At 34.7% G+C, this 22,224-nt stretch overlaps 1 protein-coding gene across 1 annotated transcript in view; it reads right to left on the bottom strand.

The window, feature by feature from the left end:
• LOC119071490 (calmodulin) overlaps positions 1-14,632 on the bottom strand; it is a 30,945-nt gene extending 16,313 nt beyond the window's left edge. Inside the window, exons 1-2 of the mRNA XM_037176342.1 lie at positions 14,325-14,632; positions 5,238-5,412 (exon numbers count right to left, since the gene is read on the bottom strand). Of these exons, the coding sequence (XP_037032237.1) occupies positions 5,238-5,412; positions 14,325-14,327 (178 nt within the window). The 5' untranslated portion in view covers positions 14,328-14,632. The remainder of the gene's footprint in view (positions 1-5,237; positions 5,413-14,324) is intronic.
• Between the last annotated feature and the right edge of the window lie 7,592 nt (positions 14,633-22,224).

The following is a 22,224-nucleotide window of genomic DNA, read 5'->3' as shown; positions in this document are numbered from 1 at the left end:
GTGACACATGGATTTCCCTTTGGTTTTGCTTTTTCAATACATCGCAATTGTAATCGGTTTAGTTTTTATTATTCCAAAGTTCTCGATAATTCAGTTTTGATGTTCGGATATTTTAACTGCCATCATGAAATGCCATAAATATTACCAGAAAAAATAATAATCTTTTATCCCCACAAATCCATACATAACCCAGTTTCAGTTTTCCATTTTCTATAAGATCATATTTCACCGACAAAAAAAAACTCCACCCGAAATCATCTACAAAATTTTTTCCCTCTCGAAATCTTTATTATCTTGTTTGTTTCAACGAAATATTTATTTGACTATTTTTTTTTTCCTTCCTTCTAACGTCGTCGTCGACGTCTTTGGACATATTTATGAAAAAGAAAACACTTTTTTCATTTGGTTTAGTTTATATTTCGTTCGGTCTTTTAATAACACCAAAACTTCGACCCAAGTCACAAAACAATACTAATACACACCATACAACACACAGCATAACATTTTGTGTTGAAGAGACAACCCACCTATTAATATTCAGGGCATGTTTTTTTCGCTTGACTGTTTTATGTCTTCACTTAGTCTTAATTATTTGTTAGTGGGTTAACAAATCATCATCATTGTCTTTGGGTTTTATCGTTATGAGTCGACGAAAGTTGTGTATAATAATGATTCATCCGTCGTCCGTATACCGTGTATTATATGCATAATGAAGCATTCTTAAACGTTACGGTTAAAATAAAAATTTCTGGTTTCTCGAAGGGATTATTATACATCCGGCGACATGACTTTAGTTGAATATTGTCTCAATTGAAAAGTGGAAAGAAATGATATGACACTTTGACCTCACGTAATTTTTTTGTAGTGAGAAATGTTTTAGTAAATTATTTCCCTTCTCGAAATTCGGTTATTTATCATCCAGTTATGTCAAACACGTTGCGAACTTTATTATGGAAGAAGATGGATAACGAAGTTTATTAGTTAATGGGGCATCGAATTCGGGCGTGAAAAATAAAGTTTTACATCGTTCCAATAGCTTTCGTTGGAAAAATAGAAAAAAGATAAAACTGCACTGTCTGCCACTTCCACTGTAGATGGTGCCGATTTTTAATGAAAAAGTAAAGATCATGAGTTGTCAACTTTTTTCTAATTTTTCGATGTTTTTTTTGACGTATTGTGATCTTTACTAATAGTGTTACCAGCTTACACCTACAGTGCCAATTGGCAACATTATTAGCAAAAATCACGATACGTCAAAAATATATGGAAAATATGGAGACATAGAAATTAGATGACAACTCGTGATCGTTGACGCCATAATATGATGTAATATGATGTAGAAGATTTTCCATAAGAGAGAAGCTCTTCTTTGAACAGAAGAATAGCAAGAAGAATGGACGGTTAATATACTTGGTTATTCTTATCAATAGTCAAGAAACTAATTGATATTATTCGGTCTCAAAACCGACAGACGATTCATTCGTTGCGCTCCGTTTGACGGTTCTCACGTCGTATCTAATTTCGCTATACACAAGAAAAAAGATTCTGTAGAGCTTTGATTCGGAACACGTAACCACTTCATTGACGTTAAATGTTTTTGAGAATGTAAAAGACACACCTCTGAGTCTCGAATAACAGAACTATTTTTGTTTTATTAAAAGTTTTTCAATAAAAAGCAAAGAAACATTTTTCGACATAGAGAAACTTTACTGAAAATCTTTTGAAAATTTTAATGCAAACAAAACAAAAACTATACAGGAGTTATGTTGCTTCAAAATGTCATAGAAACGTAACTCCTACGGAATGGTGGTCGCTCAGGTGCTTGTGTAGCATTAGTTTTTTTTTATTCCAGCAATTTAAAATTCATTTCCGTAAAATATCTTTTTTTAAATCGATTAAATGTTAATTGTTTCCCTCGGTCGAGTGCTGCGCAGTCTCGAGAAATTAAATTTCGAATTAACCAGGTCTCCCATTTAATTTATTGAATGAATAATTACTGACATTTCCCATTCCCTATGTGCATAAGTGTCTGTCTGACTGTGTGACTTTCGAAAAAAAAGCACCAAAGAATTTCGCATCTTACATCACAAACGGTGTTGTTTGCAACAGGCGCATTCATAGCATCGCCTAATTATGCCTTGCAGCTCGCGTGTTCACATTCAGTTATGCATGACTCTTGTTTGTCATAAATAACAGCTTTGTGCACGCTAAACTGAACCGTTCAAGAGTAACTAGTGTGACCATTGTTAGAACCTTCTGCAAAATTGAACGAGTGGTTTTGTTGGAATGAATACAATATTTTGCATTTCGTTGCACTTGTCTTTTATGATGTTTGTACTCTACCATACTCCAATTCCATGCTTTCTTCAAGGAGAGAAGTGCTAAGAGCATTATCCTCTTAGTGCATGTTATTTTGAATATGCAACAATGGAATTGTAAGCGAAGACTGTTTAAATGATCGACAACGATAATCAATATTCTAAATGTATAAACTCGTGCACTACTGGTATGAATATGTGCCCATTAAAATGCTGATCAAAATTCAAAGAAAAACATTAGCACCACATATATTGAACTGTTTTTAACAATTTCCCACTAATTAAACTTAGTTCAAGAAAAACTAATTTGCAATTATCGTAAATCTAATTTCAGCTTTGCGTTGATCGTGTACGTTTAATGGTTCTGCGGAACCAAAATGATTGGAATTTCTCTTAACTTATGAAATAATGTGCGGAAAGAGGAGAAGATCTGACAATCAAGACAAAACGAACGGACATCTTTAATAGATGATACCACATTCGAAAACATAACAAACAGTTGGATTAAGATAAATATTTGAAAAAAAAGGAGGAAAATTTTATCAGAAAATTGCTTTAGAACATTTCTCTGCAATTGGTCTCGAAAATTTTTTCCGCATATTAAAAAGTGTTGTTTGTTCTTTCAGACAACAAACTTTTTCATTATACGAACAGAAATAAAATTTTTTTGTTATGTTTACACCGTGTGGCATGTGATGTATTTTCGTGTAAATTGTTTACAATTGTTGCCAAAAAATTAATTTAAATTGAAATTCGGTTCATATTTTCGGAAAAATTCATCCATTTGTACTATTTCTGTTTTACATGAACCGTGATAATATGGCAAACAATAAACGTGAGAAAACGGTCGGTGCGTTTCTTTCTTTCAGTACTCACTCATGTTTCGAAATCATAATACGACAGAAAATAGCTACTTTCACAACTAGGTAGTAAATGGGGTTGTTCTGCGCATTTGATACGAGCGAAGCAAGTTCGAAAAAATATTGTGTGCGCAAAACCTTCATTTACTACCTAGTTACTGTAATGTAAAAATCAACACACCTGGGCACAATCATGTATACCGATACCGATTATCATGATTCATGACTACTTTTAAATACCGAAAATACTGGTATCTGCACTCAAAATACCGAAATACCAATTTAGCTTAACCTGAGACGAAAAGCTCAGGGGCGCAAATTGCAAGAACCGAACTTCCGTGCACAGAAAACCAAAACCAGGCTCCTTTTCACATTTATTGAACTTCAACGAAACAAACTTCGAAGAAACATCATTTAGAACGACAAACAGAGCTAGAGCTCTACCCTTTCCCGAACATCACGTAAAGTGGCAAAAAAGAAAAAAGAAAAGCTGCTTCGACCTCGAGAACTAGCGGCGGTCACAGGTCAGAGTGGACTGACCATCTTCAGTTGCTGCCGCTAGCCTCTTACACAAGACAGCAGCAAGACTTTCCATGAACAAGTGTAGGATAGTTTGCATTGAGACATTGCCATCTGCTGATGGAAAAATTGGTGAAATCGCGGAAAGCTGCTAAACTCATTGCATTTACTTCTCACTGGGCGGAGCATATTCCCAATAAAAAACTTAAACTGTTAATGCGTAAACAAATATCGAAATAATCCGTGCGTAAATTGACAGTTCATAAATACCATGCTCAAATGTACCGTATTAAGTTACCGAAGGTTGGTAACCAATTATGAATATTTTGACATTGCAGTAGATAAAGCAAACTTTTGCGGTAACTACTACCACACTGATTCTAATCAATCCTACTAGGAGATCAACAGGATAAGTTATATAAAATTGATCCACGGCCGTCGTCGTCGGTAGTGGTATATCAATTTATCATTTCAGTCTCATATTCAATAATTTTCGTTTCGTTTTTTTTTGTTGTGGAACAAAAATTGCATTGATTGTTTCCATATTAACCATGTTCGACAAGCTATAACCGTTACATTATGGGTTGAGAGTGTCATTAAATGCCCAGTGAACCAACGATAACGACTGGGTTGAAAATATATAATGAAAAAGTGAGTAATGAACAATGAATTATTATGAATAATTAAATATTATTTTTGTCAGAAAGAGGGGCTATCGTGAAATGCACGAAATTTATTAAACGTTTTCGTTCATTATTCATAGCATGGAAAATATATATTAACGATAAGTATTGCTTATGAGTAGACATTTTTTTAAGCGTCTGCATAATATTCTTAAAGAGTATTAAATTGTCGCTGCTTATATCTCGTTCGTGTTATCACAACAACAAAATAGAAGAAGAAGAGAGTCGCATTTTTGCTCGCAAATCGATTAAATAATATTGGCTTTGGGAGTTAGAGAGATAAGATTACATTAATTGTTTAACATGATCAATCAACAAAATAATTATGACTAATAAATCGAGTGGCCATTAAATTAAGGCACTTTAGAAACCAGTACATTTCGGCATTGTGATGTCATGTTATGTTTGTTATATAAATTTTTATATCCATTCGCCGCTCGATTTCTCCGCTTATATATTGGCAAATAAAGTTCTTTAGCACGTAATAAATAAGCTCATTAATGACAACGGTCTCTTTCTATACGTAGGTACGTAAATTTCTTCTAATACATTGAAAGAAAAGCTTATAAACGTCGAAAATACGGATATTCAGCTATAAGACCAAGGACGGTTTGTTGTTTTCAGAATAAACTGGTACGTCGGCCTTTGGCTGTTTTTCGAATGCAATTCGATTGATTTTACCAAAACTAACGAAACTACAAACTTTTCTCCTTTCTATAAATTTCACTTATGTTTTGAGTCCCTAGATTTGACACACAGTCGTATATAGAGCAAGGCAAATACGAAACAAAATTGATAATATTTGATATTTATCGAATCCGAAAAAAAAATGGAATAAATGGAAAATGATCGCTTACCGTCTGCGTCTACTTCATTTATCATATCCTGTAATTCAGCTTCTGTTGGATTCTGACCTAACGATCGCATTACTGTTCCCAATTCCTTTGTTGTGATTGTGCCATCTCCATCTTTATCGAAAAGTGAAAATGCTTCTTTGAATTCAGCAATTTGTTCTTCTGTTAGTTGATCAGCCTGTAAATGATCGGAATAAAAACACATTTATTATTCAAATGTTGTACTACGCGCAACATATCGGTTCAATTTGTTTACTCAAGAAAATACGTAAAACGAAAATAATTTTCGAGATAAGAACCACAAAAAATTCATACCATTTCTAGATTGTTACAAATTTATACACAAGCGTCAGAAATTAACTGAGCCTCCTATTTTAACGAGTTTAATTTTTCAAGAAGGTTGGTTCCATCGTACTGTAAAAACGATTTTTGTCGAAAAAGAACGAGAGCGTCCACAAAGCCCCAACCACAACGCTTTTGCGAACATTTGTCAACAATAGTTTTTTGGTTATGTCGCTATGGATGACGTTTTGACAGCTAAAATGACCTATACAGACCTAGTTCCAAGGCCATACAAATTGTTAAATTTCATCGCCGAGACGGGTGGCCTGTAGAGGCGCCACATTTTTTTATAGTACTTCATTCTCACTGTACTATTTTTTTGTGCAACAACTTCACATTGATTCATTTCCATGAAATGTCACAGCAGTGAAGTTTGTTCATGAAAAAATAATTCAGTGACAGCAGACTTTTGATGAAGAAAAGTACTAAATTGTTAGATTTTACCCTTAGTTTCTAAACTTCATTCTTCTATAGACACATACCCTCATCAACGTTTGTTTGTAAAATCGAGTAGGTCGCGGTGTGCATGAAATCGTTGCTGTTCGTGTTGTCAAAGCTACAGTTATTTTTAACAAATCCGTATGTCAGAAAGCGTAAAAAAAATCTCGCTCATTTTGTCACCGCCCGCGAACCCGCACTGAAGCAGTGCCGGACTGGCCCTATGGGCGTTCGGGCGTTTCCCGAATGGCCTTTTGATTTTTGTATGGATAAATGACGACGAAGGGCTTTTTGAGAAATTTTGCCATACAACGCCCGAAGGGCTTTTTTGAGCCAGTTCGGCACTGCACTGAAGGAACGTGTAGTTACCCACACTCTCAACGTACTCGCTGTTATATCATTCTGTTCATCATACACATAGATTGTGTTTTGCACATTGAACTTGAAGAACAGCAAAAAATGAAACAGAATTATTATTGTGAAACCCTATTCGCTCTACTGCAGTGCTATATAACATTTCGACTGTATTTTTCATTGAATTAAATTTTTGTGCTCTGATAAGATAAGGCGCAAAATAAAATCGACTTTATTAACAATTAAATAACTCTATCGCAATGTTAGCGACTCGATAAGACTGTGCGCACAGATTAGCATTCACAGTTCGAATGAATACGCGTTATACATCTTCACTCAGTATGGATCATAAAAAAATATAGAAAATTTTGTTCAGTAAAATTGCTACAGGCTTCTAACAGTGGCCAGATTATTTTTTTTTTAAATCCGCAAAACAATTCTTTGCTCTTAATCTGGCTTACAACAGTGTTCGTATGCATATGCCGTAAATCGTTCGTAGCAGATAATCTTTAAAATAGAATGTCAATTCGTTTCGATCGATCTTTTCGATGACAATAAAAGTGTAGAAAATATTCGAATTTCGACAAATCGGATATTCTAAATATCCACTTTGTATATATACCCGGAAATGGATTACATTTAAACTCATAGCAGTCACATCACATCTTGTAGCGGCAGTTCTTAGTACCCCCCAACAGTAGGTACGAATCATAATAACATTTGAGAAAGCAATATTCCACGCTAAATAACGTCACATTTAAACTTATAACATTATCGACTGAAAGACGATCATATCGTGTGTTTAAAGATGATTCATATTCTAAACACAATCATTCCAACCAGTAAGTGAATAATAAATTACTTTTTCCAACAAAATATATGTCAATGTGCATCAGCTTTGCCAGCAACAGTGGAAAATAGTTGCAATCTCGGTAAATAAATCGAATGTATGAAATCATGAAACAAACAAAAAGTCAACATAATTACTTTCACGAATCAATCAATCGTATTCTGATACGCTTTCGGTCTGCACTCATTGCCACGCCATTAGTACGAGTCAAATCATGTCAATAACCCAGACACTAAGCAAAACATTCGGATGACAACCATTCCTATACAACGAGTGTATCTATACCAACGTGATGTGACGATGATGAGTTTTCGTCTTCATCGACCACAAATGTAGCCATATGTGAACATTTTGTGCAAAAGAAATCATTAACAGGAGTGCAAAAAAAAAACTAAGTTTTGTGACGAGAAAAAAGGTGACCGAATGACACAAAAAGAGACAGAAATGTAAAACAAATAAACAATTGTATCCCTTCTTTGTCTTTATGGAGATATGTTAAGAATCCCGCCAAATATATGAAACGAAGAAACGCTTAAAATGATTTCGAAAAACCGTTCGGAAACAGAGAGTTCAATAAAACTACCAACTCATACCAGTTAATGTTTCAGCGATAGTTACTGTGGTTATAGCTGTATCTATGGTTCAATGCGAATTCGTGGGGCTTTTGCACAAAACGAAGACATTTCATACAAAACTTGTTTTGGCTGGTCCATTCCCCGCCGTACCCATTATATGTTTTTCTTTTAATTTTAGATGGAAATGTATGTAATGTAAACATAATACACATTTTTAGCGAGTGATCTCATTGAGCTAAACTCTACAAAATGCATTAATAGAACCGATTTTTTAAGCATAACGGTAACCTTTGATGTTAAGTTTAGTCATGGTTCTCGAGAGTCATGGTTTCTAAATTGTTCTCAAATGACCCATCTATAACTGCAATACAACCTAATTCAGTTAAACCTAGTGGTGTTAACCGTTTTAACTTTTAAAACCGTTTTTAATTTCATTATTCCATCCAACTAAAGTGCCCTTGCCAAAAACAAGAACCTAATAAAGCCATTTGAACAAAGGCTAGTAAAATGGTATATTTAATTTTATAGTGGAAAAAAACACCCAACAGCTAACTTGAATGGCCAGGGGAAATCGGAGAATTTAAGTTGAAATAAAACTTAGCTGGTTTTGACAACTCCAAACTGGAATTACGTCACAACACCCAGTTTTATTGCAGGGAAATAACATAAACTACATAATACGAAATATAGTGGAAGGAATACATTTAATATCCAGCGTTCTGAAAATGTGTGCTGCTGCATGCATACGTACAGAAGGTATATGGTAAAATGTTGCATCATGTATCATCTACGACTAACACAGAGGCTGAGCGAATCGCTCTTCCGTATTATTGGATTCCTCTTTTTTGTGTGTTAGTTTGCAGGTGACCCAGTTTGGTGTGCTTGTGACGTACTGTCTGGTAACGGGTCAGGGATGACTTTATGTGGACCTATTTTTAATGGGAGGGGTAAATTATTGGAAAGAAATTAATTTGACAAATGGCTAATTGGTTTGTTTTGTTCCTGCCGATTCGCTGTGGATGGTAAATATCAATTTTAATGGAAAAATAAATGTTCCGAGATATAACTTTGAGTTTTGAGTATCATTTTTGATGCAAACACGTCGTGTCTGATTGAGGTTTTAATAATTTTGATATGTTTGATAGTATTGGAAACATTTTGGTAAATCCGACCTCTGTACACGATGACGTTATTAAAAAAAAACAAACTCCGCTACAATGTAATCTTAATGTCATGGCATTCAGCCACAATTTTGAAGAGGTGTTTAATTTCGCCGCACATTTTGAAACAGTGTTTAACCATACGTTTAAATGACGGAATTAAAAATATCAATTACAGCACAAGACGTGTCTAACAGGCCTCAACAAACACGTTCCGCCAGCGAATTGTTTTAGGGGACGACAGTATAATTTACACAAAATGAGAAACAAAATAATGAAAAAAAAAACACCCAACAACTGTATAATACTACTAAAACAAGATCGAGAAAACGTCAGAGAAGCATCTCCAGCAATATATGAGTGTATGTACGTATGTACGTATGCGAGCTGGAGTTATTTGTATGCAAATAAAATGGTAATTTATTGTCGAATTTTAGCACCAATAAACAAAGTTTTGATGATTTGGCTTTTCAGTTTATACAAATTTGTTGTTTGCCTAACATATTCCTATGTATTTTTCGTCAGTTAATCAAACACAATTGACGTCATAATTGGATTTGACATTAACAAATATACAAAAAAAAACTTTTTTTCTCTGCACATTTATTCGGTTCATCGCATACTCGTATGTTACACATTTTGTTGTAAAAAAAAAAGTATTGAGAACATTTAGGGTTTTACAAAACGGATTTTCTTTTAAGAATTCACATGGAAATATAGCTAACGTCTGTGAAGGTCATATGGGCAATTATGCTAAAATAAATCAGCAATTATTGTATAACAGTGCTAATTTGCAGTCAACAAACTTGTTTTCTAAACGATGTGGGGGAAATATTTTTTATCAACTGTAATGTCAAAATATTCATAATTGGTACCCCTGTTTTTCAGTGACTAAGTGGAGTAATGCTTGATTACCACTTACGTCGTTTACGTTCCGTTTTCTCTTCGTTTACTCTTTAAACAATAAAAAATAGGCGTGGTTTAGTTAAATGAAGCATAAACGGCGTAAGTGGAAATCAAGCATGCACACTGACAGATCCGTTGTAGTAGTGGATGCTACGCTATATCAGAGCAAAAATTGACAGATCCATACGCTAATCTAATATTTACGCACGGATTATATTAGTATTGTAGTAGATGCTTCATGTATTATGTGCTAGTTATGGCTGAGAATGTGTTTTTGCGTGGAATCTTTTGACTAAAATTGTGTTAATTTGTGATGATTTTGACGTCACTAAATAAGGTTGGTTTTGCACACACGATGAGTTGCCAAAGTCACTTCGCTCCTAATGCTTAAGACAACCCCATTTACTAACTAGTCAGCAGAATAGCTATTTTTTTAGAATTATAAAGCGAACACGTTTCATTCGTTTTACCGTACCGACATAGCATCATACTGGCAATATATAGTGTGCGATGGTTGATTCAACAATCATTTTATTCAGAAACTAAAAATACTACATCACGATCACGAGTCAGATCTAGCTGAAATGAATGGTTGAATGAAACGAGAAAGAGAAGAAGAAGAAAAAAAAGTGCCGTAGTCACAATAATTATGTAAATAACAAAGAACAGATCCATCCAAATAGTCATTTCAAAACGTCTAGTTTACCTCCTCGTCGTCTCAGAGACATTTATTAACACAAAAACGAATTGAATGAATGGTGACACACAGTGTTTCACACCGGTTAAGTATAATTATATATTATATCGAAGTGATGTATGATCAATTCATTCGACAAGTAGCATTCATAATCAACGACCGAATTGATTCGGATCGCTCGGTAATGATTTGTTTTGCAATGGGATCGCATGGATCGGATATTTCGAATATTTACTGTGTTGCTATCATGGTATATGATATTGGTTTCAAAATATTGTGATAGATTGAAATGAAAACAAACTGTGTGTTAAAATATCAATAATAATTTCCCCGCGCATATAATCAAATCAAATTACGTTATTTATTCATACCATTCGTATAATATTCTATGCACGCCATGGCAATGGTCATTAAAGGAATCACGGCTAAGCTGTATAAAATATTGTAGTTGAACAACATTCTACTTATTACATCTGTTTGCATCATTAAGCATAAAACTTTTTTTTTATTTTAATAAAAATGGTTCTGTTCCATGGAATATAATCATTGTTTAATTAGTAAACGATTGGGAGGGAAGCAACCGGTCAATATACGAGAAAACGATCTAAATTTAAATATTTAATTTATTTTTGATGCTTGTTTTGACTTCTAATATAACAGAAAGGAAATGGAAGAAAAAATAATTGTTTCGTGTATTTCATGAAAAGTGAATGTTACTAAACGGTTATGCTACAAATTTCCCAAGCATCGGCAAATATGTAGAAGAGCTTCGAGTCAGATAGAATTGCGTGTAATGGACATACTATAAAACAAAACATATTTGTACACGCATAATCAATACAAGTTGATTATGATCAAATGATCGATCATGTATCGTACATGTTACGAACCAACGACCTAAATAAGAAAAATAAACGAAATGTTTGATCGTTTGAGATAATAAACATTAAACAAAAAACACTTTGCCAACGCATGAAGATGTTGAATTGTTAATACCATCCGCGTTTGGAAATGATGTTTTCTTCCCGGTATCCGAGTCAAAATTTCCCGGTAGCCAAAAAGCTAAAGGGAACTTCCCGGTACATACATTTCCCGGTGGGTTTGTTCGGCAGTGGTTTTATTTCCCGGTATCCGTAATTTTTGCCAAACGATTTCCCGGTATCTAGGATACCGCGGATAGCGTGAATTTCCACACGCGATACCATCGAAATCTAGCCACAGCCGATAGGAGAGGAAAAACGGGAAAACGTCTTTTGATACACATTCTCGCCAATAGGTCATTGTCAAGTAGCCATTCTTCTCAAATTCTCACATATTAATTGTCAATGTTATCCAGCTAACCTCAACAAAATGAAAATTTCATTTTTCCAACGTTGAGGTTAGTTGGACGAAAATGACAATTTTTTTGTCATCTCAAAAAACATTGACAATGATCTATGTAAGAGGAAGATAAATGTGTCATTCAAGCAACAGATCATCTAAGAGGACATTTGAGAGTTCAGCCTTCAACTGGGAAGAACGTTCGGCCCCTGGTAAATACTATGGGTTCTCAGATTCCGTGAGGAAGCATGGGCGTCCGTTTGAGCCAGTCTGAGGATTGGAGCGAGCTCAAATTTGTGTTTTTGTGCCGTTGATAGAAGAACAGTTTTGTCCAATAGGGCGTGTGTAGACGTCAACACAAGGTATGGTCGAATGTCACACTTTCTATGTAGTGGAGGACACTAGCGATTTCATATAAACAAACTCAACTTTCATGAGAGGTGAGTTTGTTTATATGAAATCGCTAGTGTCCTCCGGTTTGTATGAACATTCCAAACCTGGATTATACTTTCATTGGTGTGTAGTGGAGTTTTAAGTGAAAGTAGAACGTCACGATTTCGTAACAAAATGGTGAAGACGCCATTTTAGAAAGACAAAGATAAACGTGTGATCGACATTAGCGCGTGTGAAGATAGTTTCCGGAACTATCGAATGCAATAGAAGACATTGGCTGTACACGGATCAGTAGATCCACGCCACAAATTATGTGGGCAAAGCCCATTTGGAACAACAACAACAAGGACTTTGAAATGCCATCCAAAGTGAACGAAACATTTAACTTAAGTTAACACTCGATAATGAATTCAGCGAATGTGGCTACAAATTTGCTACAATACTAGCAAACACTAACGATCTGAAAGAATTTTCAGCTAGGTATCGAAACTGAATTGTTGCTATGAATGAAATGCTTTTATGTAAAGTGAAGTATTGTAATCTTATCATAAAATGTCAGTCATCATTGGGTAAAGTTTCTATTAACACCGCGATTATAGCCTATCATCAATAAAATGTCGATATCGATGTACTTATGTCAACGAGACAGCTAAAAACAGATATATTGATAGTTGTAGTAGTGGTAGTGTGTTCGAAAATTTTAAAGGGTCAGGATTTTTTATTGCGTCAGCAGTTTTTTCCTACGGACAAATAACATTCATCATTTGTCTCACACAGCTGAGAAACTACAAACTTTTCCTACACGCTATCACACACCCGTTGTTTTCTTCGTAACGAAATAAGGACGGAATGGATTCAATTTTTTTTTGTGTTCAAATTAGCTTTAAAGAAGTCAATACATCCAATTAACGGTACATATCGTTAGCACGAATAGAATGTTCAATGGGTATAATACATGAAAAATGGAAGAAGCAGAAACGAAATCACACCACTCTAACCAAATGAATCATTTAAATTAATGTGTTTTTTGACAAGAAATTACCACTTAAGGTCTTTTATCTGAAGACCTATACCGAATTTTAGCTTTTATCGGAATTAACGATTAGTAATGACATGTGTTGTCGACTTATTGTATTGGCAATAATTAACACTGATGTGTGATCGGTTTTCTTGTTTCATTTGAAAATTTCAGAGATCACAACGAGAAAGTAGATGAAAACGGGTACACGATAAAAATTAATTTTCTAATCTGTTCATGAAACTCAATATTTTCTGCTGTATGAACAGTAATTTTGAGCTTTTTCTGAAAGTACATACAAGAAAATATAGATCAAGTAAGGACTTTGCAGCAGGCAGCTGCTTCTCAACTATGCCTTTCGTATGGTCGTTTCCGACTAAACGTTTGGCTACGGTAAACGATTACCCAGATGATGCTCATAATTTGTCATCTCCATCTACTCATTCTACGAAATAGGTAAAACATTGCCGGAAGTTAACTTTTTGCATAATTTTAATTGAATTGACACGTCAAACAAAAAAAAGACGAAAAATTCCACGCGCTATGAATCAGCTAGCCGAACATCAGTCGTATACACAAACAGCAAAAGGCGGTGTCTGGGTGTCGTTCATATTGAATTTTTATCAAACGCAAACGAAAGAAAATCCATTTTTTTTGGCATAAAATACATTTTTTTGCGCGGAGATAAAGTTAATTTCTTTGCATAAAAGTATAACTACAATTTAAGCTGCAGTAATAAAAAGTAATAAAATAATACAAGCATGAGCAACAGAGTGGTGTTTGTGTAGTCAAAAGTGACACGGAAAAGTCCCGCATTGCGACAAAAGTAAAATTTTACGAAGACGGTAGCGACAGGTAACGAAGAGGTTTTTTTTCTTCTTCGAAAAAAATAGAAGTACACACACACATTAATTCAATTAAAACTGATGCTCGTAAACTCTTTTACAAAACACCATCTGACCACAAACTATAACCGTTACACGAAAATAATGAACCAAAAATAAATTTATTAAATTGAATAGAAGATCAATATTTACCATTTTTTCTAATTTCAATTAAATGTGTATTCCCTTGATCGGCAAAACGGAAAGCAGCAGCTTCTCTACACTAATAATTTCGATTAAAGTACGATATTTGAGAATTCCACAGAATTATACTATCGATGCTCTTCTAGTAAATCTGGCTGTATTCACTATCAAAAGTTGGATTACTTCAAATTCAAAAATTTCTTTTCTTATCACAATTTTAAACACCACACAAGCAAGTCCGACTACTTCGGTGGTTAAAGTGCAACTGAAGAAAAATTCAAAGCGACAGTTAAACACAGTGTCGCGACTGGTGCTGGTTGTCAGAACTGCGGTATCGTTGTCCCTGATTATATAGATCCGTCGGTATGGTAATGCTACTCATATAAAATGTCGCACTGCATGGAATTAAAATTTTACCGATACGGAGAGCGTTTTTTCCGCAAAATCGAAACAAACGACAAGATATTCGGACAATAAGTCCAATTGTTCGACAATTTTTTGTAAATAAAATGTAAATATCGGCCAAAATTGAGTTGAAGCGGTTCACATTGTCATTGCGCAATGTCATTTGGGTGCGGCTGACTTGAATCTGTAACTTGATTGGCTGACGAAAATCTGCATTGCGTATAACATACATACATTTTGTCGCTGTTTTCATTTTTGAATGGAATCTTAACCGCTTGTTGCTTCAATTTTAATTGAATTAAATTTATTGAATTGTTGTAGCATTTCTATTTTTATCTGTAAACGTTTGAAGCATGCAATGCCTGTCAAATAGAAATTTAGTACATTTTCTCCAAATTCAATTCAATAACTCTGTGATCCGGTTTTAAAATAACATAAAAAGCATCAATTTTTTAGGTTAAATTTATTTTCATTTCCACATAAATAGTTGGTTTGGTATACGTTTCACAAACGCGCAGTCGTACAACCACTGACTGTATGGATGCAGAGTGGCGGGGATGAACATGGCGGTTTTTGTTTTAAAATAGTATGGGTGAATCATACACGGACGAGTGCCGCTTATGTTTTGTCGCAAATAAATAAAAGTTCGTTTAATGGCGGCATTTATGGTAGACAGAAAGTAGCGGCTTTTTTTAACTTAACGATTGTTACTTTATTGGTGTATGATTTTTATTGATATTTATTCACCCCGGAGTTGCACTGCACAGTTCAAGCTGTGAGGGCCCTTTAGAATTTGAATTTTAAGTGTACGATTGTCCGAGAAATGAACGAAAAATTTAATTTGAACGCTTCCATATACGAGAATGGGATGATTTAACGCTTAAAAGAACTTCTCACGTTCATTTTTGAAAGGGCCCTCTCAATAGAACAAACTGACAAATTAAAATGAAAAATCATATATTTAAATGTGTGTGTGACAGCTTCGAGTACAGACAGTAAAAGGGACTCCTAATGTCAAAAGTAAAGGGACACTCAAAATGTCAAAAGAATACTAAAGTTGACGTTTTCGTTTTAGTGGTGTGTGGGATACGATTTTACAATGAATTTCGAGTCTAGGTAGTCTACCTCTATGGTTTTTCGTGAACTTTCTATTTCGAATTTTCAGCGCAAAAATTTTCAGATTAGGGTCTCTGTGAATTATTTTTGACATTTCGAATAACCTTGAACTGTATCTATATCGAAAATGTTTTTATTGAAGCCCTTGACCTGCTCGACCTCCATACTCACTACACAAGTTTCAGCTTGCCAGTTGACAAATTCGAAAAATTGATATGACCATCAATACAAAACTATTTTACGGTTTACTTAAAATTCATAATTTTCTATTCTGCGCTACATCAACTAACGTTTCCTATTTCCACATAACATGCATGCAGTTATGGCGATATTAAAAGGGTTCTCAAGTAAATAGTTTTGCGCAATTGCTATCTAGTTTCAGAAACCCACGAGTAACATATAGCATTCCGCATTTGAAGATGAGCTGTAGTGATACATGTTATTTTAGACATTACCTTTTCTTTTCGAATATGGATTTTAGTTATGGAAAAAACATTAAAATTCACTCTGTACACTATACGCGACCGTTACAAATTTTACGCGGTGTATCGATACGGCATATACATATGGTGCTCTGAAGCTAGATGTCGTGTTGCGTCCTTACGCATGCGTTGCTTCACAGACTTACCTGTTGCTCGATAAAGCAAACTATATAATAATACTATAATCATACATTATTCATGGTACTATACTTGAAACTCATGTTTGATCCGTTGATTGTAATGTTCATGTGGCATGTTACAAATATAAGGATTTATGTTTGCTCTCACAAGAACAACTCTAGTAATAATCTCAATGTTGAAATATCTTCCAAAACCAGATATGGCTTTTTCTCAGACATGTTTGTGCAAATTGTATTAGTTTTACAGTGCCATCATCATCGTCGTCATTTTTTTGCATTGGATTTTATTTGGGCTTTATTTTATGTTGAACTTTTTTCTTCCATTCTCGGGCTCATTCTTGTCCGTCACAGTTAATTCCATAAAATATTCATCCAATCATTAATTAGCAATAATTTTATGAAGATTTTGAAATCTGTTATTATTTTTTAATCGTATTAAGGGGAATAAAAGTCGATTAAAGCGCAATGTGAGTATGTCATTCAGGTGTTAAATCCGTATACCAGTATACCAGACCAGCTAAATTTAATAATCAGACAAACTTGCAGGAAGTTTTTTTTTAAACTGAAACTAATCGAATTATTCATTTTAGATGTTTAATAAACATTGTTTATGGAACGATCGATAAAAATTATGAGAGATAGTTATTAAGTAGCGCAGGTACGTATGCGTCACGTCTCTCAAAAACGTTTTTCATGTGTCGTTGCCGAAAATGAGGGAGTTTTGAGATTTTTCTCTGGTTTTCGACCCCTTGTAGTTGTAGCCCGAACGAAGTGAGATATGTACATAGTTTTAGCACAAAATACTTTTGGTTAAAATGTTGTCGACAATATTACCGTAACTTTACCATCTAGTTACGAGAACTACAGTCAACCAAATAGTAACCATTTTTCTTAAAAATTTAAAATCAACTTTTAGTGAAACTAAAGTACGGTTTTGACGCATGTAGCATGTAATAGTATTTTACATGCTACATGCGTCGAAAACCGTACTTTTCATGTTTTAAGCACTTCAATCGACGCCCTCAGCATGTAATAAATATGTATTATGCACGTATGACAAGGCGGTCGAGGCTTGCCGAGACGGCTTGTCATACGTGCATATTCTTTTTTATCGCATAAGCGAAAACGAGACAACAAGATATGCGAATGACACTTTGACAATTTACAGAAGTATAATGTTTGTTTATATATCCTAGGTGAATAATTTTTTCGGGGAATCACACCGCGTATGCGATAAAATCCATTACATAACTCAGGATTTACATGACTAGGTATAAAAAGATGAAAAGTAGAGTTTTCATTTTCATCCCGAGTTATGTAATGGATTTTACATGCTGAGGGCATCGAAAGGAGTGCTTAAAACATGCAAAGTACGGTTTTCGACGCATGTAGCATGTAAAAAATATTTTCACTCGCAAACAACAGATTTTACCAAAAAAAAATTCTTTCGTCAAAAATGTTAAGGAATGCATTCAAAATAATTGTGGCTTGTCAACTTTCGCCACCCTGGACTTTACTTAAATAGTTGTGGAATACCTCCAAATAAATTTCTAAAAATCTAGAATTCAGTTTTGGATTTTTAGAAATGTATTTGAAGGCATTCCTCGACTATTTAAGTAGAGTCCAGGATGCTGAAAGTTGACGAGCCGCAATTATTTTCAATGTGTGGATGTTTTAAGAAATTAATAGTCCATTTATTCACCTCATGGTTATGGGTAAATTCCATTAATTCTCTATTAAAGAAATGTCAATGGTCATCATTGCCCTCATTGCCTTTAGAATTTTTACATTATTTCCATTTCATACAGTTTTAGAAAAGTCAAAATTACATTCCATCCAGTGAATGGTTAATTGAAATCGTTTTTATCTTGCTCGACTAAGCGGCGCCATAGCCATGGGACTACTTAAAACAATTTGAAAAATTAAATTATTTCCGCTGGAATCTGTATATAGTGACAAAATATTTATTTATTGGATTATGTGTGAAGCTTTTAAGTTAAAACAGTCACTGTATGTTATCTTAAATATCGTTCCAATTTATCAACATATGATTCGATACTGTTTCGATATAATAATTGTAAAATCGAATCGGATTAACGATATAACACAGTTCTAATGGATGCGAAGGAATATAATACACACTCACAAACGGACAGTATCATATCTATACATATATCTACCTACATATCTACTATTAAGCTTTTTCAATTTTCTTCTTTAAATTTTTTTCCGCAATGGCGCATTTGTGTACGTAATTGTTGCGTTTTTATCAGCAGTGTGTATTGATTTTAAAACAGTATTAAAACAGTCTCGAACAAGTACGGCACCTACTAATATGTAAATCCATTATCTCATTTATTGCTGACAAGTACCAATTATCCATATGAACGAGAGAAAAAAATCCAAGAAGTTCAATTTCCGTCTTTTCATTCCGGGTGCTACGGCGAAAATCTAGCTACTTCTTTTCTATTGTTAACCTTAAAAAAACCATAAGCTCGCATTTAGCAAAGTCGAGGCGTACTCCCAGACTTGCAAATTTTTCTGCTGACTTGAAAGTAACTCTTAATTTTTGATATTGTTCTGTTGGAAAAATTACTATTTCCATAAAAGCGTTAAAGAAAAACTATCCTCAACTTAACCTTACTTAAATTTTCCTTCAACATTAAAAATTGGATCCTGTGTGCAGTTCTATTTCCTGTTTTAAACCGTAACAAAAGAAATTTTCCAGTCAAACCATAAATAAATTGCACTTGATAGAAGTGTTAAAAAATTCTTTTGTCTTTCTCCAGATCTCAACGCTTCTTTACATTTATTTTTATTTTTTGAGGGACATCGTATATGTTAAGACATTTCAGATAAAGAAATTTTGAGGTAACCTGCTTTTCTGAGAGCTTTTTTGGCTTCTTAAATATTTGCGATTCTAGAACTCCAGGCTTTTGAAGATTTTTTTTTCCTTCCTGGACTTTTGGAATTATTGAGGTGATAGGTTGGTTCGTTGGTTCACACAATTCCATCACTTCACATCCACCATCTCCCCAGTTCTAGAACTCGGGATTTATAGAGATTTTTGTATAAGATTTTTATTGGTTTCCTTTTTAACTTTTTGGATTTATTGAAGTGATAGTGGGTTGGTTCCAGCGATTTCATCACTCCACATGGTCCAACAAATTTCCAGTTCTGGACTTCAGGATTTTGATGTAGAAATTTACAGCAGCTAACTCAATGGCATTACGAATGTTATTTATTTATTTATTTTATTTTTCACGTTTTAAGACTAATTAACAGACCTCGCGGTCCAATAACAAATCAGTCTATTATTAATTACAACCAAGAACAAGAAATTGTCACAATGAAACAGTAAAAATAGAATAGAAAGTAGAAAATGCCATCGAGAGATTGAAAAGTCCAGGGAAACATCAGTGACGTCAAGGTCCAATTCGGTAAAGTAAACATCGTGATTGTGTTGAATTCTATAAATCGGAGCATTTTTTTGGAATCCATATGACGGTGCAGCAGTTTGTAGAGCACAATCTCATCAGTCTCTAAACGGCGTGTCTCTAATGATCTCATCTTCAATGTTCTTAGACGTTCGTCGTAGGGTGGTCGCGGATTGGCCGTATTGAAGCGGTAATAGAACAGCCTAGTGTACTTTTTCTGGACTCGTTCAATTTGTTACGGATTCCAGGCGGTTGAACAGTCTTCGAGATGGCTGCGGACCAAGGACGAGTAGAGAAGGGTTAATGAGGACAAATCCAAGGATCTTGTAGGCTTTACACGTCATATTGTCAATATGGTCATTGAATGAAAACTTGTCGTCAAAAAAACCTCCCAAATCCTTCTAGACAGATACCCTCTCAAGCTCCAATTGAGTACTGAAATACAACCTTGTCACGGCTGTGAGTAGTCGACATCACAGCACATTTTTCCACGTTCAGTGCCATGTTGTTCACCTTACACCAATCGACAACTTTACCAATATCCTCTTGCAGCAGGGAGCAGTCGTACTCACTGCTGATCGACCTGTACAGCTTCAAGTCGTCGCAAATGCCGAACAGGAAGAGAGCGACGAGAGCAGATCATTGATGAACATTATAAACATCAGCGGTCCAAGGATTGATCCTTGCGGTACTCCTGACAAGGGCATCATCTGACATGATTTCGATCCGCCAATGACCACAAATTGGGACCGATGGCATAGATACGTGGAAAACCAACGAACGAGGTTAGTAGAAAGGCCGAAGTCTTTCAACTTGACTAGCAGTATACCATGATCAACCTTGTCGAACGCCTTAGCAAAGTCAGTGTAAATCGTATCCATCTGACCGCCGGATGTTGTGTGTTGTGATTTTCTTCAAATGTAAGACTTTATAAGACAAAAAACTGTGGGAACTTTTAAAATAGAGAAAAATATATGACGAATGAGCTGCAATCAAAAAGAAGAAGAAAAGGATTATCCCTTGTGAAACATCTTTATTTTTGATACAATTTCTAAAACGAGCGCACAATGCGTCACCTAAAATGGTATCAGTTTTTTGAAAGTGAAAGTGACCTGCGTCACTTTTCCATTATCAGATATTGTTACCGTGCAAATTACGATTCTTTACGATATGCTTTGTAATGCATCCATCTCTAAATTGTGATAACGTGTTGTAAATATGAAAAACAGAAAAGTGAAGAGAAAAATCATCACAACCAACAACAGACTATCCATCTTCATGCAGCTCTTTTATATAAAAAAAACCAACAGGCGTTTGAGTCTTTCGTTTCACAAAATCATGTACTTCCAAAATAATATAGACGTTCGGTAGCTTGTAAATATAAAGTAATCAACTCGAATATTATTAATGCGCAGTAATAAACGCGCACTGCTGATGTGTTGCAGCAAAAACAGACACAAACCTGCTGTATAATATGACTATATATGACGAACTGGGTTTTTCCAGCATTTCATTGTGTTGAATTGGTCTCGTCGTCTGTGCTGCCACACTTTCAATTTATTTTACAACTATACGTACTATGCGCCAAGAATCCGGTTGAGGAGAATTGTATATCTCCATTCTCCAACCCCTATTTGATCAGAAGGTTTTTTTTATATGTAGACTGTGTAGTGTATAGAGGATGATTGTAAGTCGCAAGTTTTTTTTTCGCTTTTACAAGAAATCAATTTTCATTACATGCTCACAATATGCATAGGATATGAATTGAGTATATATATGATATAGAGATGTTACTACGATCTTACTTCTTTTGATGGGGGCTGGGAAGTGGGTGGACACATAAACGATTATCATGGTATTTAGGGATTTGTAAGTTTCTCTTGGCATATAAAAAGTTTTCCGTTTTATTTTACTGAATTTTTTATTTTCGTAAATAATTATTTCAGTCCTATAAACGAATCATTGAATGCGGTTCGAGGCCGCTGAGAAGAAAATAAGAAGTTTTTCTGCGCTCTTTATGAGTACATTGATGTTGCGGACGATTAACTTTCGATAATCATTTTCCTGGCTTACTTCGTTATATCTGGAAGTGCAGACCGATTTTTACGTATCATACTAAAATAGTTCATTCTTATCACGGTACCAGTCATGGTCTCAGTATAGTTATGGTATAAAAAGGACAGCCAACGTAATAACCATAACATATATGTAACATAACATAAAGGCTAAAATCATGAGCGAAGCTACTATCTTTTTACAAAATTAACTGTGAATCATGGCCCTACGTTAGTGAAGGGCCGTGACGCAAGTCCGTTCACACTAAAAAATT

Source organism: Bradysia coprophila, assembly GCF_014529535.1.
Source record: "Bradysia coprophila strain Holo2 chromosome IV unlocalized genomic scaffold, BU_Bcop_v1 contig_5, whole genome shotgun sequence".
In the NCBI taxonomy this organism is placed as follows: domain Eukaryota; kingdom Metazoa; phylum Arthropoda; class Insecta; order Diptera; family Sciaridae; genus Bradysia; species Bradysia coprophila.
Note: the sequence above shows the minus strand (reverse complement) of the source record. Positions and strands in the feature narration are given on the sequence as shown.